The following is a 25334-nucleotide window of genomic DNA, read 5'->3' as shown; positions in this document are numbered from 1 at the left end:
GAGATGAAGAACCTTGCACAGGCCAGAGTAGCATGGAGAGCTGCATCAAACCAGTCTCAGAACTGAAGACCACAACAACAACAACAACAACAACAACAACATCACATATATCTTGCTCACCCAAAATAACTTTTTTCTAATATTTTGAATGAAAAATTGTTTCAACCAATGTTTTTTAACGTCCTTGGGTAGTTCTTGCTGAGGGTATATATTTTATGTAACTCCACAGATATAGGCGATATGGGGTAGAGTTTAAATTTTTTAGTACAACCATGAACATTTTATTCCACAATTGACTCTTCCTCTCCAAGAGCTATTCAAAAATGTATCACACTGTACCATTTTATCCACAAAACTAGTATTAAGGGAATGACAAACAATACATAACTTCTCTAATTTAAGTATCACTTCAGTGCATTTCATTAACTAAATCACTTAACCTTTTCAAGGGACATTTGGACATTTTACAAATTACCAATAAACAATGAATGCAACAATACTGCACTGTAGAGTAACTGGGTCTTAATATTGTACAATACTATATTACAGTACTTACAACAATGTGGAAGTAAAATTGCCCTTTCAGTAATTTATACTGTGATACTATCATTACATGAAAAGCAGCATTTACAGTGTATGCTCAAAATAGTGACCATTGGCATTCATACACAGGGTCACTCTGTAGATGAAGGATGCCCTACATTGTGCTACTACTTCTTCTGTGATGGCTGTACAATCATCAGTATTATGTTGGTGCATGTCTTCTGGTGTTGTTGGAACATTAGGTAGACTGCGTCCTTAACTGCCAACCACAGAAAAAAAAATTCCAGTAGTTTTAGGTCCAGAGATGGGGCAGCCATTTAACTGGCCCAATATGTCCAATCCACGTACAAGGGTGTGTACAATCCAGAATTTGTTGTGAACATAAGGCATTATGTGCAGGGCATCCATTGTGCTGATACCACATGATCACACTCTGATTCAGAGGTTCAGTGTCTAAAAGAGCAGGAAAAATGTGTCTTAAAAAAAATCAGGCATATTGTCTGCCATATTAGTTGTCATTTACAAAGAAAGTTCCAATAACAATATATCCAATAATTCTGCACCAAACATTAATGTTCCATGGACATTGAAGCTCTACCTGTCAGAGCTGTCATGGATTCTTGACAGAACAATAAGGCACATTTCTCATATTGGCAATTCCTTTGTTGGAATTTCTCATATTGGAAATTCCTTTGTTGGAGAATGGAAAATGGAAATGAGTGTTTGGCATCATTGGCCGGGAGGCCCCTTGCGGTGCAGGTCCTGCAGGTCCGGCCGCCTTGGTGCAGGTCTTATTTATTTATTTATTACGTTAAATGCCACAATGGGTGACCTGCATGCCGGATGGGGATGAAACGATGATGAAGACAACACAACACCCAGTCCCTGAGCAGAGAAAATTCCCGAACCAGCCAGGAATCGAACCCAGGCCCTTAGGACAGCAATTCGTCATGCTGACCATTCAGCTATCAGGGTGGTGATGGAGAATGATGCCTTGTCGCTAAAAAGAACATCTGAGAAGAAAGTAGGATCAGTCAGAAGTTGTGAGCCCACTGACAAAATTGATCCCTATTGTTGAAGTCATTTCCATGAAGTTCTTGGGGTAAATGAACATAGTAAGGATGAAACTTATGGCATTGCAGAATGTGATGTGCACTTATTTTCAAAACAACTACTTCATGTTGAATTCATCATGTGCTGACTTGAGGATTCACCTCTGCAGCAGCGAGCACAGTGACTTAACAGCTCTGTCTGTTCATGTTCTAAAACAGTTTTGAGGACTTGTATTTAAGCTTCCTGTTTTACGTAAATGAAAAATGAGATCATTGAATGTTTAGCAAGAAGACGATGGGTTGTCAGGGAGTCATCTGCTGTATAGTATTTGTGCCATAAAAAGGATTTTGCCCCCCCCCCCCCCCCACAGCTAATTACAGTTCAGGTATGTACAGTAGAGTGCAACATAGACGTAATAACATAATAATCACAATGTTCTGTAACAGTAGTGAACGTAAAAATGCAAGTTACTATATCATTTCTTATGAATGTATTTCCTCCGTAGATGAGCAGCGTTTCTACCTTATCAGTATGTGTGTGCATCATACACCTTTACACAACCAAAACTGTATTCACAATGTATACTACTGCCAGAGCAGCTACTAAGTTACTCTGATGCATGACAACACTGGTTTGCAGTGTACTGTACACTAAACCAACAACAAATGAGGTCCGTGGGGGAGAAAAGCGTATCTGTGTTGACATGAACCCACACCTCTACTGCAGCACTACAACAGGTATGTAATGTGTACAACCAAGGCAGTAGACAGCTCAGTTTCTTCACAACCCGTGTACTCTGTATAGTTTGCATATTACCTTTTATTGACAGAAATGGTACAATGTGATACACTTCTGAGTAGCTCTTGGAGGGGATAAGTGTATTCTTGAATAAAATGTACATGGTTCCATTTAAAAAATTTAATCTCTACCCTAAATCTTCTACACCTGTGGCGATGCATAAAACATAAAAACTCAGCAAGAACTACCCAGTGTTGCTAAAAAACATTGGTTAAAACAATTTTTCATTCAACACATTAGAAAAAGTTATTGTGGGTGACTAAGACAAATGGGGCACCGTGTATATGTTACTTTTAATAACATTAATTTTTTTGTGCACACTATTTTTGTTGCATAATATGTATTGCAAGGGTTCAGTTTGTAAGTTAATGTTGTTAACTTTATGGTTACAGTATTTTTTGTGTGTCATTATATATGCTATGCTTACAGTTATATCTATTTTTATTTTTTCTCAAAGCACAATGACTTGGTGCGATATTTTTAATTACATTAGTTTTTATTTAATTTTGTAATGAAATATAGAAGTGTAACTTAACACAATCGCTATTAACAACAGAAAGAGCTTCTGTTGGATATTGAACATTAGCTCCTCAATGGGGTTAATTTCTCAGGAGTAGGGAAAGAAGAGAAGAGCAGTTATAAAAGTGAACATCATTCTTAATTTTTCATTAGTTTTATATCTGCACTGTAAACACACTTTATTACACGTACAGAATATATAATGGCTGAAAGCTAGTCCCAAAAGTTCCCAATATGTGCAAAAGAAATTATCATTTAGCCACATAATATCCAGTTTCCAATAACATGCATACATGTGGAAAAATGTAGATGTTGGTGGAGCTTAGCTACAAGTGAAGTTCAAAGATAGTTGGCTGTTGCCTTAAGGCAATCTATCGCCTACAAAATTTACTTTCATGATTCCTCAGATGTGAGAATGTTACCACTGGTATGTTACAGACATTCAACTTATGGTATGGGGGCAGTTTCTTGTTACCTATTTCTTTGTGTAAATTATATTCTAATTGGGATACATTCTGTAGCAGAACACAAGGGCAGAAAGTAACATGTTGTGCCATCTCTGTCAGGGTAGTGGAGTGGTGATTGATGTCCAGAGTCAACTGCATTTGTAAGGTCACTGGGAGTGGAGTCATCTGGGAAACTTAACTCTTGTGGGTGCTGGCAGTGAGTCCCAGATCTTCATTGTCTTGCATGTCGTGCAGGGCTGTTGTAGATGTATGGAGTCTTGTGGGATGAGGTAGACTTCTCAATGACTGCTCCCTACCCTTTACCACAACACACACACACACACACACACACACACACACACACACACACACACACACACAAATAAAATTCTCAGATATTAAAAAAGTGCGTGAATTCTTCCATTAATATTTTGATGTATGTAGAACCACTCATTCACTGTACAGTATGCCTTCATCAAGAAGTAGTGCTGATCCTACCCCTTATAGGGTCCCAGACATTTGATTTGTTTAAAATTTGGTAGGTATGTGAGGAACTTACTTTAAGCTGGAATCATATTTTGTTGCGACTGCTGCATGAGTGTACTAGGCCCTGAATGTTTTTTTTTTCTACGTGATTACCCCACTGGACAGTAAACCTAATCACTTTTATTTGATTCAAAGATGAAGATTGTTTTCCAGGTATCTGCAAATGATGCACAGAGACTGTGAGCTCTCTGTGCATGTGTTGCTCCAATGTGAAGCTTTCATTATTGTAAAGGAGAGTGATTATAGTCCTGGCTGCAAGTTGTCTCTTAAACTTCCTTGGCTTTTGTGAATATGGTTGATGCCGTTCATTGCTTGCACTGACTTTACTCCCATTTCCTAATTGTGACCTCCGGTTTCATCACATGTGATAATTCTGACAAATAAGTTGTTTCATTCATATATATTTGGACTAATGTTATTGGACTTGTTTCTCATGAATCCCAGTTAGACCCACAACTTTACGGTACAACTGTTATGGCAGTACATTTTCATTTTGATGCCTCATGTAGGATTATTCACATAATTTCTGTCATCGTACTGTTGTAATATATTGCATTGTTATTGCAGATTTCAAGCTTTCATATAAGTGACTCTCGTATTTCAGTTAACCTCAATGTTAAGTTAATTAGTGACTGAAAAGTCTTTGAGTATCTGTTCATAAGTTTGTTTATTATGGTATCAGTTTTTATGCAGTAGATATTTGATCTTATAAATGTTAGTAGTGAAGATGATTAAACTTATTGAATTGTGTCTACCTTTGTAAACAGCTTTATTTTATGTGAGATTTAAAACTTTCACAGCATACATATTGTTCCACAAAATTTTGGAAGAACTGCTGGATGTTTGTAACTTCCTGCCACAATATTTCGATGCAGTATCTTCTGGCCATCTTAAGGTGATACTGGCAAAAACTCCCTGAGCTCTGGTATTTAACGCCCTGCTGGCACATGCTTGGTGGATTCACATAGCGATGCACATGCGCTACTTGAGTGCATTCAATTCTGCTGCGCTGCGCGCCCTCCATTGTGAAAACTCACTGCACCGATATCAATTCGATTATCTTCCTGCAGTTCCATCACAGAACTACGCCGGCTACAGAGGCCATGAAGTGATTCGATTATTGGATTACAGGCCAAATTCATTTGGAAACCACTGTCATGATTAATAAGAGACTCATTGTCAGACAGCCATATTTCCAAGGACCATTAATAATAGAACTCCAAAAGTTAGACGTATGGGCCCCAATTTTCTGTCTCATTGTAATTCATGACATGACCAGTGGAAATACAGTGTTCGGCGATGGCAGTCTTACAAGGCTGAAGAAGGTGAGTATGCCGCTGATGTTCCACAATGCGATCCTGCAAGGTATTTGCCTTACTTAAGATTTGCCACATTCACACATAATCCTGTAAACACCTACCTTGCACAGCTCTAGGATGTCTTTGACAGATCCCAACAGTGACAAAATTTTTGCAGGATGATGAAAGATTGCTTTCACTTTATATTTTCTTAGTATTCTGCCTATTTGCACTGAAATATTACTAATGTATGGTAAATAGGCAGTCGTTTTAAAGGCCTCTTTCTCTTCTTTGCTCCGTCATTTACAGTCTGCAGTGCTCTCTCCACTTGCTGGGATGAATACCGATTCTTCAGAAATACAGTCTGCAGGTGCTCCAGTTCTGTTTGCAAACTATCGGTGTCAGAGATGACATGGGCTTGGTGAAGTAATGTCTTTGAAACACCCATTGTTTTTTCTGGATGGTGGAAACTAGCTGCTTCTAAGTAAAGGTCTGTGTGAGAGGGCTTTCTGTATACTGGATGAACAAGTGTGCTATTGCTCTTACGTCGCTCCAAGTCATCTAAACACTGCAGGCAACCCTCCTTCTCCAACTCCAAAGTAAATTTTATGTTTTCGTGTATGGAGTTCAGATGTTGTAGGAACTCTAGCAGACTATCCAAACCATGAAACCAAACTATTAAATTATCATCAACATATCGCCAAAATACTGTTGGTTTAAAAGCAGCTGAAGCGAGTGCTCGCGTCTCAAAATCTTCCATCAAAAGATTGGCCACCAGGGGAGACAAAGGATTCCCCTTGACATCACCGTCCGATTGCTCATAAAACTCGTTGTTAAATAAAAAATATGTACAGGAGAGGATGTGCTCAAATAGTACTGTAATGTCAGTTCCAAATCTATTGCCTATGAGATGTAGTGAGTCCACAAGAGGTATATTTGTAAAAAGTGAAACTATGTCAAAACTGACCAACAAGTCATAACTTTGCAGCTGCAATAACTTAAGTCTGCTGATAAAATCACTAGAATTCTTTATGTGATGTGGACACTTTCCTACCATTGGTTTGAACAAAGATGCCAAATAATTTGCTAAGTCCTAAGTGGCTGCTCCAGTATTACTCACAATTGGACGCAATGGCACGTTATCCTTATGGATCTTCGGCAATCCATACAGCCTAGGTGGATCTGAACTATTTTGTTTCAGTTTCTTAATTACCTCCTTTGGTAAGGAACTGTTTGTTGGAAGTTCTGTTTTCCACACCACTTGGGTAGCAGGATCCTTATCTATCCTTGCCTATGAAGAGGGCAGCCCTCGGGAAATTGTGAGCAGACCTGGATACATTGGTACTTAAATCAGACAAAGATAATGCTACAGGAGGGCTATATTAATAAGATCAATGTTTTATTAAGCAATTCAACATATAGCAAAATAGATAAGGATCCTACTAGCCACATGGAGTGGAAAACAGCAGAACTTCTAATCAACAGTTCCTTACCAAAGGAGGTAATTAAGACACTGAAGCCAAATAGTTCAGTTCCACCTAGGCTATATGGATTGCCGAAGATCCACAAGGATATCGTGCCATTATGTCTAATTGTGAGTAATATTGGAGCAGCCACTTAGGACTTAGCAAAGTATTTGGCGTCTTTGCTCAAATCAATCGTAGAAAAGTGTCCACATCACATAAAGAATTCTAATGATTTTATCAGCAGACTTAAGTTATTGCAGCTGCAAAGTTATGACTTGTTGGTCAGTTTTGACATAGTTTCACTTTTTACAAATATACCTCTTGTGGACTCACTACATCTCATTGGCGATAGGTTTGGAACTAACATTACAGTACTATTTGAGCACACCCTCTCTTCTACATATTTTTTGTTTAACAACGAAGTCGCCATGGAGAGTCCTTTGCCTCCCCTAGTGGCCAATTTGTATGGAAGATTTTGAGGAGCGAGCACTCGCCTCAGCCCCTTTAAACCAACAGTATTTGGCAATATGTTGAGGATACTTTTATCGTTTGGTCTCATGATTTGGATCGTCTGCGAGAGTTTCTACAACATCTGAACTCCATACACGAAAACATAAAATTTATTATGGAGTTGGAGAAGGAAGATTTCCTGCTATTTTTAGACGTCTTTGTGGATGTAAGAGCGATGGCACCCTTGGTCGTTCGGTATACAGAAAGCCCACTCACACAGACGTTTACTTACAAGCAGCTAGTTTCCACCATCCAGGACAAACAATGAGTGTTTTGAGGACATTGCTTCACCGAGTCCACATCATCTCTGACACCGATAGTTTGCAAACAGAACTGGAGCACCTACAGATTGTCATTCTGAAGAATGGGTTTTCATCCCAGCGAGTGGAGAGAGCACTGCAGACCTGTAAATGACAGAGCAAAGAAGAGAAAGAGGCCTTTAAAATGACTGTCTATTTATCATATATTGGTAATATTTCAGTGCAAATAGGCAGAATACTAAGAAAATATAAAGTGAAAGCAATCTTTTGCCCTCTTGTAAAAATTTTGTCACTGTTGAGACCTGTCAAAGATGACCTAGAGCTGCGCAAGGCAGGTGTTTACAGGATTCCATGTGAATGCGGCAGATCTTATATAAGGCAAACGACGTGTACTGTGCAGGATCGCATTGTGGAACATCAGTGGCATACTGCCTTCTTCAGCCTTATAAGCCTTCCATCACTGAACACTGTATTTCCATTGGTCGTGTCATGAATTACAATGAGAGAAAAATTGTGGCCCATACGTCTAACGTTTGGAGGTCTATTATTAGTGAGTCCTTGGAAATATTGCAGTCTGACAGTGAGTCTCTTTATAATCGTGATGATGGTTTCCAAATGAATTTGGCCTGGAATCCAATCATCGAAACACTTCATGGCCTCTGTAGCTGGCGTAGTTCTGTGATGGAACTGCAGGAAGATAATCGAATTGATATCGGTGCAGTGAGTTTTCACAATGGAGGGCGTGCAGCGCAGCAGAATTGAATGCGCTCAAGTAGCGCATGCGCAATACCAACTGAATCCACCATGCATGTGCCAGCAGGGCCTTAAATACCAGAGCTCAGGGAGTTTTTGCCATTGTCACGTGAAGATGCCCAGAACACTGTGCCGAAATATCGTGGCAGGAAGTTACAAACATCCGTCAGTTCTCCCAAAATTTTGTGGAACATCTGTATTTTATTCTTCTTGTGGATCTAAATTTTCATTGCTACTCAGTCAATTAAAAACAATATTGAACTTGTTGTAAAAATCTCTAAAGAGTTGGGGATTATACCAGCAAAATCCTGAGTACCTCTACACAACCAGTGTTATTCAACAGTATAAAAAAATTAGCACTTATCACATTAACAGATTTTTTCATGAATGTGTTTTGATGAAACTTAAAAATTAAACAATAAAGTCTACCAAGTAATCAAACTATACAATAAATTGCTTAAAGAGAAAACTACATCAATGTTTTCAAAAACGCATGCGTTTTAAATAAGAGATACCGTACTGTAAAGTACTGCTTAAATGACACAAATATGTGTTAAGAAAAATAATGAAGGTTGATAAAAATTTAAAAATGATGTGTGTCTGTCATTCTTAAACACTCTTTTAGAGTATCATCTCTGTTACTGGAAAATTGTGTAACTACATCTGTGATGGTCATGAACTCGGTATCTCCTATAATGTGTAGGCATGCTGACTCAGAATTGCAGACAGACAAATGAATGTGCTAAGAATGAGGCAGGAACAAAAGCAAACTGGTGCTTTTCATGTATTATAATGTTATTCTATCAAGAACCGATGGAAGGTTTTGTTTAAAATGAGGCAGAGGTATAATAACGGTCCTATTGTAGTTGAACAGCTTTGTTCAGTGTGTGCAGTGACATGTTATGATGAGTTTGTGAATTAAATAATATAACATTAGTTTTGGAATTATCCAGACCTGTAATTGATCATGTGCATGTTTAACTATTAATTAAGTTTCAGTCTATACTACTATATAAAGACAAGTGGTTGCTTAACATTGTTACGTTCATTTGGATATAGCTTCAGAGGCTACATATGTTTTAAATGTGTATGGTATATAAATATCAGCGTATTGTGTAAAGGGGAAACGTTGTTAGCGAAATTCTCAAAAAGTTATGGATCAGTGCACTTCAGATTTTTACACAGTACTGTAATAAACATCCAGAAAGACATAGGCTATATATTTTTTAAACAACAATGTACAGGTTTTCTGTTAAAACCAATTATGAGAAAGAAAATGCTGTGCCGTACTATGCTTTGAAAATGTTCATTTAAAATATGTAATAAGTACACATACACACACACTTTCTCCTTACATATAAACAAAAACTGAACTACACAACTAAGTGCTGTTTTGTTTTCTTTCTTGCTGTCAGTTTTAATAGAGAATGGGAAAGTTGTATCTCTGGATTATCAACTTATGATTAGAATACTACTATGGAGTCTGAATAGTTCAAATCTTTGTTATCCAGCCCATTTGTAGATTAAAACTATGAGAAATACACTCATCGAAGCTTCTATCCTCACAAGCTCAGTGGCGGGAGAGGTCTCTCGCACCCCATATACCAATGTCCCCAACTGATTTACCCATGTATTGTAAATTATTCAGTTCCTAGTCAAGGCTTTGTTGTCAATAACAATAAACAAGCTCAAGGTCTGTGAGGGGTGGGAAGAGGAGATGGAAAAGAGGAGGAGGGGGGGGGGGGGTGGAATAGGCAGAGAGAGGATGAGGTGGTGGTGGGGGGTATGTGATGAGGAATAGACGGAGAAGGTGATGGACAGCAAGAGAGGAGAGAAGGAGGAGGAGAGTAGGATACATACCCAATCCCATACATATTTAGCTGTTGTGAAGCATTGTCTGGTTTGCTAGTAGTGTATATAAGTTGATGAGTCTAATATCATTGAAAAATAATATGTGAGTAAATGAACAATTAATTAAAGTTTTAAATAATGTATTGAATATTGTATTAGCTTTGATGTATCATTGAAAAATAATATGTGAGAAAATGAACAATTAATTTAATGTTGTAAATAATGTATTTGAATACTGTATTAGCTTTGATGTAAGCAATCACAGTCCATTTGTGAGCAATGTTTTATGTTTTCAGCTTTGAAACCTCAGTTTGCAGAGTCCAAAGAAATAGAAGAATTGAGCAGCAACTTTGTGATGGTGAATGTTGAACACGCGATCTAGTGTACAGTTCATTTGCCCCAGATGGAGAATATATCCCACGCATCATTTTCATGAGTGAGTTTATTAAACATCTTGCATCTCTCTCACTGAAATTGATGTATATGTTGTGATGCCATTGATATTTGTCCACAAAACTGTACTGCAAATTATCCTTAAATTTGTAATTTTTGACTGGTTTTAACATGAAGAGTGTTGTATAGTTATTGTTATTATTTTGCCAGGTCCAGATGGTGAAGTGAGGCCAGAGTTTTATAATGAGGGAGGCAGTGAAGCATATAAGTATTTCTATTCTGATGTTTCAAATATAATAACTACAATGAAGAAAGTCCAGAGGGCATATAAAAAGAAACTCAAATCAAAAGACACGAAAGAACTTTAAGAGGGATGCATGATGCTTCTTTTCTAGTCACCTATATGTATATCACAGAAACTTGAGATTTCTATGAATTATTTAGGTACTCATGCACTGTTTTGTGAAAATATTGTAGTTAATTCTCTTGTCATTTTGTATCATTAAAAAATATATATTTTGAAATTTTCTGAACTTTTCTTTAAACCTCACATTGTCTCCCACATGTAACTGAACCCATTTGAGAGTCTATTTTATTATGACTTGAAAATTACTTTTTCATATCATCGACACTTTGCCGCAAAGTGAAAAATAAATTCTACTTTTAAAAGGCCTCACTCAGGTTTATTGATGTGCTTAGTATTTGGATTTCGTGTGTTTTATATACCCAGCTAGACTGCTGTTGTGCTGATTACTTAGTAGTATAACATGTTTTAGTTGTCTAAATTTAATCTGACTCTTTCACTAGATCATAATGACAGGTAAGATAGGAAAGACCAAATGGAAGAGGAAGTAACAGGGAAATAGATATGATGGCTGTATGTATAGATTTGTGTTGAATGTTATGAAAATTCTCTATCTAACTCTTGAGATTTCACTTTTAATTTTTCACTAGATATGAGTGTCCCCTCCTCCATTCTTAGAGTTCAGGTTTTCAGCTTTTTTAAACACTTTACATTATCTTAAAAGTCTTGTATTTAATAAGAACATGTTTGGACTACTCCTTAAGAATCTTAGGTCAGTACTTTGCTAGTAATGCAATGTGTGTTCAAAACATTTGGTGATTTGTATCAAATAGCAAATAAAATGGAAGATAATAACAAAGTATACTTATTTATCTCCAGAATAATATAACTGGCTAGAGGATTTTTTGTAAAGTTAGAAATGATATTGGAAACTTTCAATTTCTTAGACATCTCTGGATATCCATCAAAATGTGACATAGGTAGCTGTGTGCTGCAACAGCGATGGTTGCTTTCACTTTAGAACAATTTGATAATATAAACTCTTAATTCCTACTATGAAAAGATTGCAGAATATTTGGATCTGTCATGTTCACATGTTTTATATGCCTGGCGTGTTGCACTTCACACGCAACTCAGAATCTTCATTTTTTGTGAGTAAAAGTTGGGTTGGCTTCTGTGAAGCCAGTGTAGACTTGTAGTCATTACAAATAAAATTCCTGACAGTTACATGCTCAGTGCAATCTCATTAAGTTTCCACCTGCGTTGATATCCCTGAAGAAGCTATTTGCATGGTACAGATGGGGAACAAATCTTTTGATTATGCAAATCCTTGTGAATGTCTAGTTTACTTTCTGTCTGCACATAGCCTGAACAATCCATCAACATCCTTTGTGCTTATGATACCTGTTCCATAGATTTCTGTCAACATTGTTGTGTGTCTGTGTTGCTCATTTTCCGGTGTACTACAAAACTTATGTTTATTTTGCGTCATTGTTAGAATAAATGTTTTTAGTTTTGGTGCTTTTTACTGACCAATGCAGACATGTTTTTGTGGTCTTCAGTCTGAAGACTGGTTTCGTGCAGCTTTTCATGCTACTCTATCCTTTGTTCGTCTTTTCACCTCTGAATAACTATGGCAACATAACATCAGTAAAGGTAGAGAGACTGCAGAGAATTAGACCGCACTCTGCAATGATTGTAAGTGACCAAAACTTACAGACTACAGTTAATGCAATTACATATCAAATATAGAAAGCACTTCTCAGGTTTCAGTCTATAAGATTAAATGGACACTCCAAATATCAAAATGACATCAACAAATCACAAGAAGCGCTTACACCACAATATTTATCTTTCAAGTCACGTTATGCCACAAATATGTTTTCTCCCAATTTCTATCCATTACTTCCTCAGTAGTTAGCTCTACCCACCAATTTACAGCATTCTTCTGTAGCATGACCTTTCAAAGATTTCTATCGCTTGTTGCCTGAACTACTTATTATCCACTTTTCAAATCCATACAAGGCTTCACTCCAGACAAATACCTTCGACACAAGTCCTTCATTTTGGTGTGTTTAGACACATCTTTACAGGTAATTGCACATGCATGAATTTCTAACACACATTAGCATTTAAATATTGGTTCATTCATCAGATGTTTTAGGTAAACTTTGTGTTTCCAGATACAATATAATTTTGTAGTAAAAGTTTGATAATGAATAATGTATTTTTCTGAAATTTATTACTTCTGAAATTATTTTTTTCAGGATATTTTTGAGCGGGGAGCATCCTGTGATGTACCAAAATTTAGTGACAGCCATTTACAGGCAAGGGTTAATATTATTTTAACACACTGCAGATGGATCCGGAATGCCAGTGCCTGGGTGAGACTCAGGTGTCATCGCAAATGAATTAAGAAATCAATGTAGTTACTGCTTTTTCCATTACTTTATGATAGTTTGAATTTATTACAACACATGCATTATCAGGAGAAAGAAATAATTGCTTTTCTTGCCTGGTATGAAATAGGTGTAACTCGTGCAGATCAGGTATTGTAGAGATGCCCCAAGTAGCTTCTACAACTTACTATTCATGGTTTTCCTAAATCATCACTTCTTTATAGGTCTCTTATCACAATTAGCCAAACATGCATATTTGTTCCCTGTATACTGACTTTTTATGTTAGGTGTCTAAAAGTGGACAGTAAATCTATACTCTTTATTGACAATAACCACATATACAAAAATTACATCGGCTGATAACTGGACTCTGAATAACGACAAGATTGGAGAAACATTAACTGTTCAAGTGCAGAGCGCTATCACTGACAGTAGAATGTTCACTGGCGCAGAACTAATCTGAGTTGAAAATGTTTGCATATTGTAGTGAAGATGCAAATGGATGAGGCCCCATTGGCTGTGGCCCAGTGTATTCATATTTGCTGGCTGGGGCTCTGGCTGTGGGTGATTATGCTGTGCTTGTTCCAGCTACCCGTTGCTGATGCTGGACAAAAACTCTATAGTGGTGGATTGTATGGGCAGGGCACCATGTCCCTCCCCTCTTCTGCAGAGCTGATGCCACAGGCAGCAGCCCTCGAAAACAGAGGAGCGTGCTGGCTGGATCACTGCTTGCAGAAAGCCAATGTGGGTGAGGAAGCCACCCGACCCACTCAGATGACTCGATGATGACAACGGTGGTGGTGATGGCAGTGGTGCAATGGCAGTTGCACAATAACAAGGTTGGTGTCATCGGCTCATCATCATTCGAAGAGGCATTGCCCTAGCAAGGATTGGCCTAGTGCTGTATATGGGCAGAAGTGGCCTGGACAGTGGGGCACTGTGGAGACAACCCCGCATGTGGGCCATGCAGCAGCGAGAGATGGACGCATCGACAACAAGGCAACATGTGTCTGGTGCTCCAGTGAGTGGGCAGTGTTTGGGTAGCTGCGATCAGGTACCAGTTGTTGGTCTTGGGCATGCAGAGACTCGATCCCAATATCGTTGATGCCCACTAGTGCATTCAGGGAAGGAGACTCATGTGGTGCCTGGCCCTGGCAGGGGTGGAGGGGGGGGGGGGGGGGGCACCTGGAGTAGGTCCCTCCAATGGTGTCCATTGCAGCGGGTTTTTGCCTCACTGTGGTTGGATGGCAGTTATAAGAGTCGAGGGACATGAATGAGAAGCAGTGGTTGGGAAGGGAGTGAGACAAGGTTGTAGCCTATCCCTGATATTATTCAATCTGTATATTGAGCAAGCAGTGAAGGAAACAAAAGAAAAATTTGGAGTAGGTATTAAAATCCATGGAGAAGAAATAAAAGCTTTGAGGTTTGCCGATGACATTGAAATTCTGTCAGAGACAGCAAAGGACTTATAAGAGCAGTTGAACGGAATGGATAGTGTCTTGAAAGGAGGATATAAGATGAATATCAACAAAAGCAAAACAAGGATAATGGAATGTAGTCGAATTAAGTCGGGTGATGTTGAGGGAATTAGATCAGGAAATGAGACACTTAAAGTAGTAAAGGAGTTTTGCTATTTGTGGAGCAAAATAACTGATGATGGTTGAAGTAGAGAGGATATAAAATGTAGACTGGCAATGGCAAGGAAAGCGTTTCTGAAGAAGAGAAATTTGTTAACATCAAGTATAGATATAAGTGTCAGGAAGTCCTTTCTGAAAGCATTTGTACAGAGTGTACCCATGTATGAAAGTGAAACATGGATTGCATCTTGTTTAGACAAGGAGAGAATAGAAGCCTTCAAAATGTGGTGCTGCAGAGAATGTTGAAGATTAAATGGGTAGATCACATAACTAATGAGGAGGTAATGAATAGGATTGGGGAGAAGAGAAGTTTGTGGGAGAACTTGACTAGAAGAAAGGATAGGTTGGTAGGACATGTTCTGAGGCATCAAGGTTATTGGAGGGCAGTGTAGAGGGTGAAAATCATAGAGGGAGACAAAGAGATGAATACATTAAACAGATACAGAAGGATGTAGGTTGGAGTAGGTACTGGGAGATGAAGAAGCTTGTACAGGATAGAGTAGCATGGAGAGCAGCATTAGACCAGTCTCAGGACTGAAGACTGTTGTGGTTGGCTGTAGAGCCAACCCTGTGTTATTAAAGGAGGCCGAAATGCACGCGTCTCAGCTCACGCAGGCTGGCGTGAGGTCTGGAACATGACAAGGGAATTAGAATTGAGAAAAACGAACGTAGCTGGTGGAATACTTAACTTTAATCCATTGATGATGAACGTCGCTCTTTATGGTACATGATTCACAATATCAGTAGTACGGATACTGGCACCTTGCTAGGTCGTAGCATATAACTTAGCTGAAGGCTATGCTAACTATCGCCTCAGCAAGTGAGAGTGTAGAAGTGTGGCGGCGCTCGGTTTGCACTCACTGATAGTGGCGACACGCAGGTCCGACGTATACTACGGACCGCGGCCGATTTAAAGGCTACCACCTAGCAAGTGTGGTGTCTAGCGGTGACACTACACAACAACAACAACAACACAACAACAACAACAACAACAACGTTGTTGTAGGTGATTCCGGTGGTGGGAGAGTGTCACCTCACTGGCATCTGTGGTGAACATTCACTGACCACGCATTTGCAATCGCGTTATGGACACATATGCAGCAGTGTCCAGATGCCAGTGCTCTCAGTAAATTTCTAAATAACTGACGAAACAAGTCTAACTGCTGCTGTTGTTGCTCAAGCTGTTGCTGCTGTTGTAGCAGTTGAACCAATTCCAGATCCATTTCACTTGTGAAAGACATGCACAGAACAAACTGCTTTGTCACCAAAACTGATGTAGCTACAGTCTTCATTGACAACTGCTACATACACAAAAAAATTATGTATGCTGATAACTGTATGCTGAATAATGAGGAGGATAGAGAAACATTAACTCAACTAGTAACTGTTTAAGCAGAGTCCTGTCACTGAAACTGAATGCATGCTGGCATGGAGCTGGTCGGACTTGAGAATGTTTGCATATGGTGGAGAAGATACAAGTGGATGAGGCATCACTGGCAGCAGCCTGACGCGTTTGTATTTGCCGGCCAGGTCACTGGCCGCAGGCGACAGTGGCTTACTTGTTTAGCCCGGTCTGCTGCTGGCACCAGATACAGACACTATGATGGCAGATTGCGTGGGTATGCCGTCACACCTTGTCACATGAAGGTTGTTTGACATTTGAAATTGTGGTCAGTTGATTATCAGTCATGCAGATGTGGAAAACTTCCGTAATTTATTATTTTTTTCAGAAACTTCAATAAATATCAGCAAATGCAGTGGGCACACTGTTGCTATTTGTCCTATTACCCTTCTGACAGTGGCAAGAACTTTACAATCACGAAGCTTGCTTCTTTTTGTGAGGAATCGGGTTTTTCATTTGGAGGAAGAGAAAATGATTGGAGACAACTATTTTATTCTGCTGTTAATTAGAAAAGCCACACAGGATCACAGGTGAAGGGACGCACCGCCAGACAATATGAGAGACAAGTCAACAATAAATGTATAAGATTTGAAAATTTTACGAGTTAAGTTGTGTCAGAAAGAGCAGTTGATATATTAGAGATGTGGAAGCTAGAAGCTATAACTAGGAGCATAGATCAGAAAAAAATGCAAGGATTACAGAAAATAAACAAGCAGGAACTGGGCTGAAGTACAGCAGTAGCAATCAATCAAATGGCTTGGGGTGGGGGAGGAAGCTGTAAGGACAAGGTTTGAGAAGTTGATGAATGGCAGTAGTGGATATTAGTGCAAAACCAGACGAGACAAGGAGCGTGACAGACCTGAGCTAATGCAATGGAGTAAATTCTCCATGTATTTACTCTGATTCTGGTGTGAGGAGGAAGATCCAAATCACGTGCATGGTTGGGTAGTCACCAAGGTTGCAGCAATCATGCTATTCACAATATACATAAATGACCTTGTGGATGACATCGGAAGTTCACTGAGGCTTTTTGCGGATGATGCTGTGGTATATCGAGAGGTTGTAACAATGGAAAATTGTACTGAAATGCAGGAGGATCTGCAGTGAATTGACGCATGGTGCAGGGAATGGCAATTGAATCTCAATGTAGACAAGTGTAATGTGCTGCGAATACATAGAAAGAAAGATCCCTTATCATTTAGCTACAAAATGTCAGGTCAGCAACTGGACGCAGTTAATTCCGTAAATTATCTGGGAATATGCATTAGGAGTGAGTTAAAATGGAATGATCATATAAAGTTGATCGTTGGTAAAGCAGGTGCCAGACTGAGATTCATTGGTAGAATCCTAAGAAATGCAATCCGAAAACAAAGGAAGTAGGTTACAGTACGCTTGTTCGCCCACTGCTTGAATACTGCTCAGGAGTGTGGGATCCATACCAGATAGGGTTGATAGAAGAGATAGAGAAGATCCAACAGAGAGCAGCGCACTTCGTTACAGGATCATTTAGTAATCGGAGATGATAGATAAACTCCAGTGGGAGACTCTGCAGGAGAGACGCTTAGTAGCTCGGTACGGGATTATGTTAAAGTTTCGAGAACATACCTTCACCGTAGAGTCAAGCAGTATATTGCTCCCTCCTACGTATATCTCGCGAAGAGACCAAGAGAATAAAATCAGAGAGATTAGAGCCCACACAGAAGCATACTGATAATCCTTCTTTCCACAAACAATACAAGACTGGAATAGAAGGGAGAATCGATAGAGGTACTCAAGGTACCCTCCGCCACACACTGCCAGGTGGCTTGCGGAGTCTGGATGTAGATGTAGATGCTGATGCTGTAGTGTGTACCTTGTGACTGGATATTGTAAGTGAGCAGCACAATCTCATTTTCTTTTATTCATGGCCCTATCACTGAAAGGATAGTCACCTGTCACAATTGATGTCAGATGCTACTTAACCTACAAAGTTTATGTTTCTATATGTGTTTGCTGACCTCAGTACTGTCAGAGATGTCAAAACTGTAACTGACAGATAAAATGCAATGCTCTGTTCAATAACAGAAAATTGTGAAACTGGAGATGATAGTTAATCTGAAAAGAGAATGGATGCAGGTAAAAGATAAAAACCTCATAACTTGGCTTGTGAGTGAGAGAAACTAGGACCTCTTATGAATGCAAAGGAATGGAGAGTGCAGGAACACAATGTTGACACTTCTAAAACATGTCAAGAGAAAAAATGGACAGGAAAAGAAGAGTTTTGTTGGTACATGGTAACCATGACAGGACCATAGCCCAGTAGTTACAGGCATAGATTTGGGGAACCAGTCACAAGTTTTGTGAAATTAAGTCCTGGTATTAGTCAGGTAAAAAAAAATGTAGCAACTGACCTAAAGATGAAATATATGTGTCTGAGTTGATTAAAAAACCAAGCAGAACATAATTATGTGTCTGGTTATATTTCCTATTCACCAGGTGTGGTGATGAAAAGCAGACTTCAGAAAAATGCAGAAGGTTACCGACTTTTTTAATAATTTTGTTAAATTTTGTAACAGGTGAATTAGTTCATGACAGGCTATTTTCCTATATTGAAAATATGGTTCATATTGTTGTTATTGTGAATGATTATAACTTTCAAGTAGCATTTTCAATCAATATTTTCACAAAATATAGTATTTTTTTACTGACTCTACGACTTATCTTAGAAGATAGATTAAGGAAAGGTAAACCTACATTTCTAGCATTTGTAGACTTAGAGAAAGCTTTTGACAACGTTGACTGGCATACTCTCTTTCAAATTCTGTAGATGGCAGGGGTAAAATACAGGGAGTGAAAGGTTATTTACAATTTGTACAGAAACCGGACGGCAGTTATAAGAGTCGAGGGACATGTAAGGGAAGCAGTGGTTGGGAAGGGAAGGGGACAGGGTTGTAGCCTATCTCTGATGTTAATCAATCTGTATATTGAGCAAGCAGTAAACGAAACAAAAGAAACATTCGGAGTAGGAATTAAAATCCATGGAGAAGAAATAAAAACTTTGTGGTTTGCCGATGACATTGTAATTCCCTCAGAGATAGCAAAAGACTTGGAAAAGCAGTTAAACGGAATGGACAGTGTCTTGAAAGGAGGATGTAAGATAAACATCAACAAAAGCAAAACGAGGATAACGGAATGTAGTCGAATTAAGTCAGGTGATGCTGAGGGAATTAGATTAGGAAATGAGACACCTAAAGTAGTAAAGGAGTTTTGCTGTTTGGGGAGCAAAATAACTGATGATGGTCAAAGTAGAGAGGATATAAAATGTAGATTGGCAATGGCAAGGAGAGCGTTTCTGAAGAAGAGAAATTTGTTAACATCGAGTATAGATTTAAGTGTCAGGAAGTCGTTTCTGAAAGTATTTGTATGGAGTGTAGCCATGTATGGAAGTGAAAATGGACAATAAATAGTGTGGACAAGAGGAGGATAGAAGCTTTCGAAACGTGGTGCTACAGAAGAATGCTGAAGATCAGATGGGTAGATCACATCACTAATGAGGAAGTGTTGAATAGAATTGGGGAGATGAGGTATTTGTGGGACAACTTGACTAGAAGAAGGGATCGGTTGGTAGGACATGTTCTGAGACATCAAGGGATCACCAATTTAGTATTGGAGGGTAAAAATTGTAGGGGGAGACCATGAGATGAATTCACTCAGCAGATTCTGAAGGATGTAGGTTGCAGTAGGTACTGGGAGATGGAGAAGCTTGCGCAGGACAGAGAAGCATGGAGAGCTGCATCAAACCAGTCTCAGGACTGAAGATCACAACAACAACATCATATTTTTATGCAATCAAAACTAAAAATCATTAAATTTAAAGGTTTGGCCTTGTGATTGAAAATGCTCTGTTATTGACTGAAGCTGTGGCGACGTCACAGGCGCTATGAGTAAGACTAAGCTATATAGAAACAAAGGGGAAATCCAGGAAGTAATGTAACAATAATAGAGAAGGAAAGTTGCTACTCACCGTATAGGAGAGATGCTGAGTTGCAACAGGCACAACAAAAAGATTTGTACAATTATAGCACTCGCCCATTAAGGTCTTTGTCAGCAATACACACATACACACATACACACACACACACACACACACACACACACACACACACACACACACACACACACACACAACTTGCACACAAGTCTGCAATCTCAGACAACTGAAACCACACTGCGAGCAGCAGCACCAGTGCATGATGGGAGTGGTGACTGGGTGGGGATAAGGAGGAGACTGGAGGCTGGGGCAGGAAGGGCGAGAGTTAGTATGGTGGGGGGGTGGCAGACAGTGAAGTGCTGCAGTTTAGATGGAGGGCAGGAGAGAAGATTTGGGGGGGGGGGGGGGGGGGGGATAGTGGAAAGGGGAGAAATAAAAAGAAATTAAAAGACTGGGTGTGGTGGTGAAATGATGGTTGTGTTGTGCTGGAATGGGGCAGGGAGGGGCTGGATGGGCGAGGACAGTGACTAACGAAGGTTGAGGCCTGGAGGATTATGGGAATATAGGATGTGTTGGAGGGATAGTTCCCACCTGCGCAATTCAGAAAAGCTGATGTTGGTGGGAAGGATCCATATGGCACAGGATGTGAAGCAGTCATTAAGATGAGGGATATAATGTTTGGCAGCATGTTCAGCAACAGGGTGGTCCACTTGTTTTCCGGCCACAGTTTGTCAGTGGCCATTCATGCGGACAGACAGCTTGTTGGTTGTCATGCCTACGTAGAATGCAGCACAGTGGTTACAGCTTAGCTTGTAAATCACATGATTGGTTTTACAGGTATCCTTGCCTTTAATGGGATAGGTGATGTTAGTGACCAGACTGGAGTAGGTGGTGGTAGGAGGATAAATGGTACAGGTCTTGCATCTAGGTCTATTACAGGGGTATGAGCCATGAGGTAAGGAGTTGGGATCAGGATTTGTATAAGGATGGAAGAGTATATGTCATTGGCGAACCTCAACATTTTTATTTCTTCTCCATGGATTTTAATACCTACTCCGAATTTTTCTTTTGTTTCGTTCACTGCTTGCTCAATATACAGATTGAATAACGTCGGGGAGAGATTACAACCCTGTCTAACTCCCTTCCCAGCCACTGCTTCCCTTTCATGCCCCTCGACTCTTATGACTGCCATCTGGTTTCTGTACAAATTGTAAGTAGCCTTTTGCTCCCTGTATTTTACCCCTGCTACCTTCAGAATTTGAAAGAGACTATTCCAATCAACATTGTCAAAAGCTTTCTCTGAGTCTACAAATGCTAGAAACGTAGGTTTGTCCTTCCTTAATCTAGCTTCTAAGGTAAGTCGTAGGGACAGTATTGCCTCACGTGTTCCAACATTTCTACGGAATCCAAACTGATCTTCCCCGAGGTCGGCTTCTACTAGTTTTTCCATTCGTCTGTAAAGAATTCGCGTTAGTATTTTGCAGCTGGGACTTATTAAACTGATAGTTTGGTAATTTTCACAGCTGTCAACACCTGCTTTCTTTGGGATTGGAATTATTATATTCTTCTTGAAGTCTGAGGGTATTTCGCCTTTCTCATACATCTTGCTCAACAGATGGTAGAGTCAGTAGTTCCAATGGAATGATGTCTACTCCGGGGGCCTTGTTTCGACTCAGGTCTTTCAGTGCTCTGTCAAACTGTTCACGCAGTATCGTATCTCCCATTTCATCTCCATCTACATCCTCTTCCATTTCCATAATATTATCCTCAAGTACATCGCCCTTGTATAGACCCTATATATACTCCTTCCACCTTTCTGCTTTCCCTTCTTTGCCTAGAACTGGGTTTCCATCTGAGCTCTTGATATTCATACAAGTGATTCTCTTATCTCCAAAGATCTCTTTAATTTTCCTGTAGGCAGTATCTACCTTACCCCTAGTGAGATAAGCCTCTACATCCTTACATTTGTCCTCTAGCCATCCCTGCTTAGCCATTTTGCACTTCCTGTCGATATCATTTTTGAAAAGTTTGTATTCCTTTTTGCCTGCTTCATTTACTGCATTTTTATATTTTCACCTTTCATCAATTAAATTCAATATTTCTTCTGTTACCCAAGGATTTCTATTAGCCCTTGTCTTTTTACCTACTTGATCCTCTGCTGCCTTCACTACTTCATCCCTCAAAGCTACCCATTCTTCTTCCACCGTATTTCTTTCCCCCATTCCTGTCAATTGCTCCCTTATGCTCTCCCTGAAACTCTGTACAACCTCTAGTTCTTTTAGTTTATCCAGGTCCCATCTCCTTAAATTCCCACCTTTTTGGTGTTGTATTGACAGTAAACCTATTTTGTGAGTTTCTGAATGAATTATGGTATATTAAGTTATGAATTTCATCATACAGTAATCCATTTGATGCGCTGACAAGGGAAACTTCCCATCGCACAGCTCTCTGATTTCGTGGTAACAGGGCCCAATGCACCAAAACCTGAACACAGATGAGGCTTGAAAACAGGAAGAAGGTGTACTGAATTAAAAACTAGAAACAGTGAACGGTCCAAGGAAAAGAAGTGCAATATAGAATGAGCTGAAAGAGCAATAGCATCATGGATAAGTGGTCAAGGTGTTGGATTACCAAGCAGGTGAGCCATGTTCATACCTCCTGTGTGCCACCTTTCTTTTCTTTTTCTGCTGCTTGTTGTATACTAATTTGTGCACGCGTCATGGTGTAACATCCGTCTGCAAAAGCGAGGTATAGTGAAGAGACCTATAATGACAGTTCATTTTGCACAACTGCTCTATTAGGAGTGGCTTTTGAATAGAAACTGCAAACGTTTGATGGCAAGGCGACAACTCAACTGAATGTCCACCAGGAAACAAGTCTGGTGTGTCACACACATCATTAGTGACAGTACTTGTGTAATATGATAGGAATCTCTTATTGATGCGCCTACCTTGCATGCCTGGTGAGTGAGTAAGATATGCCTCCTTGCATGATTTAGGTGTACACATGAATAAGAGAATATGAATGTGACCACTCCCAAGGAAATGATGAAAACATAATAGTGTGTCACATAAGCTGCAAAAAACGAACACAACAGTTTCACTATCACAAAGTTTCTCTATTCTCTCTCAAAACATATGTTTTAATGTCTTTGAAGTTGCGTTGCATTTTGGAAGTTTTGAATCTTGAATTCCTTCGTTATAACATAGTTCACACCCGTTTATTTGTTGTTTTCAGTTCTGTGAGACGTCTGTTGGTATCTCACCTGCTCTCACTGTTCATCACGTTTACTTATGACTGTAACATATTACTTATGACTGTAACATATTCTCTAACCAATGCGTAGTATGACACGTGCCAAGACTACAGAAAAAGAACAAACATTTCAATTACCAAAAGAGCAGTTCATAATGTTGTTAAAAATAAATAAAAACAAATGGCATTAGAGAGTTTGAACACAGTCCATCCACTTCACAGTATGACGCCATGATCAGTCAACTGCAACACCGCGCTTCCGATTGTGCGCTTAATATTGCCCTTGTTAAGCTTGGATGGTTCACTGTTTTTATTTATTTATTTATTTATTTATTTTTAACAGTTCAGTGCACCTTCTACCTGTTTTCGTCCTTGATCTGTGTTCAGTTTTTGACAGGATATCCACTGGGCCACCTTAGCACTAAGCATGAGAGGGTGTGATGGGGAATTTCCCTTGTGAGAGTCATAAGGGCCTAAAGCACATCACTGTCAATTGTGAGTGTGAAGGATTTATTCATGCTTCTTGAATCTGTTAATCTTGTGGTGAGTCAGGTTTATCTGTGCTGTAGGCCCACATTGTATAAATCCACAAGAACCTGTAACACTGGTTTCTCTAATATTCAGTTAAATGTGGAATTGATGGCAGTGTGCTTGAGGCCCTTACGGATCTCAGCACTTCATTTTTATTCTAATCAAGTGACCATGTTGGTAGACATTATTACTTGAGTTTAGTCATTTCCACAAATGGCACTTTGTGTTTGGAGTTGGTTGTTTAATGAAAGGGACTTGGCTTTAATGTGCAGTGTAAACATGAACTACATTGAATATATTTCAAATGCTGACAGAAAAGTAAAGCTGGGAGGACAGGTCATGAGTCACTGTTGGGTAGCTCAGACAGTAGAACACTTGCGAACAAAAGACGAAGGTTCCAAGTTCTAGTCTTGATCCGACACATAGCTTTAATCTGTGAGGAAGTTTCTTGTCAGCACACACTCCACTGCAGAGTGAAAATCTCACTGTGGGAACAGAAAAGTAAATTACTAGGAAAAGTTAGCCACAAAGGAACTAGGGCCTCTGAGAAAGGATCCTTTGACTGAGAGAGTGATGAAATCAAACGAGTCTGACTACAAGTGAACATTTAACAAGGAAGTGTACAATTAGCACAAGTTGTTGCGTGGGTGCAGCATAGGAGTATCTGATTTTCAGCCCAGAATGAAATTCATGAACTATAATATATTTCTTAGCAACCTTGTACATTTATCTGAAAAAATGGAAAAGCACAAAACCTCTCACTTACACAAAAATCCAAAATGGAGAGTTGCGAAAGCTTGCACATTATTTTGTTGTAGTCCTATACTGTAATTAATTATGTGCAAAACAATAAAATTCCACAAAAACAAATCTTTCGTTACTATTATTGGCAGTGGCTGTAGTTGTATAAATTTGTTGGTAAGCATATCTGTTATATGGCAGATGCTATTAATTTCACACACTCAGATTTATCTGAATCTAAAAATTTGTGAACACTCAGAACACTCAAGAGCCACCACTGAAAAGGTGTAAAATGAAGCTAATTAATGAAAATAGAGATTAAAATGTAATATGATATAGAATTTAAAGCTCTTACTTAGCTGTATTTCGGATAAAGTAAACTTAAAAAAACAGTAGCATTAAGTGAAGATAGGGGGAAAAAAAGAAAAAAAGAAAAAACATGCTCTGAATGTGGTTCAATCTTGCAAACATTGCATTAGAAGTCCAGCATACTAACTATTATGCTGCAGGTGACACCGTGTTCATATGAAGAATATACTTAACATCAAAATGATCCTTAGTGAAATAAACACACATAGTGACCACTGCCACTTTTAGATCCCTACAAGCGAGTTGCAACCACATTTTTTGCCTCTTCACATTCTTTGGAACACTCAAAT

The 25334-nt window shown here is 39.2% G+C and overlaps 1 protein-coding gene across 1 annotated transcript in view; it reads left to right on the top strand.

Annotated features, from left to right (window-relative positions):
* LOC126272159 (thioredoxin domain-containing protein 12-like) overlaps positions 1-10963 on the top strand; it is a 49352-nt gene extending 38389 nt beyond the window's left edge. Inside the window, 3 exon segments of the mRNA XM_049974792.1 lie at positions 10340-10411; positions 10414-10479; positions 10647-10963. Of these exon segments, the coding sequence (XP_049830749.1) occupies positions 10340-10411; positions 10414-10479; positions 10647-10804 (296 nt within the window). The 3' untranslated portion in view covers positions 10805-10963.
* The last annotated feature ends 14371 nt before the right edge of the window (positions 10964-25334 follow it).

Source organism: Schistocerca gregaria, chromosome 5 (genome assembly GCF_023897955.1).
Source record: "Schistocerca gregaria isolate iqSchGreg1 chromosome 5, iqSchGreg1.2, whole genome shotgun sequence".
NCBI classification, from domain to species: Eukaryota; Metazoa; Arthropoda; class Insecta; order Orthoptera; family Acrididae; genus Schistocerca; species Schistocerca gregaria.
This window is presented reverse-complemented; position numbering and strand designations above follow the sequence as displayed.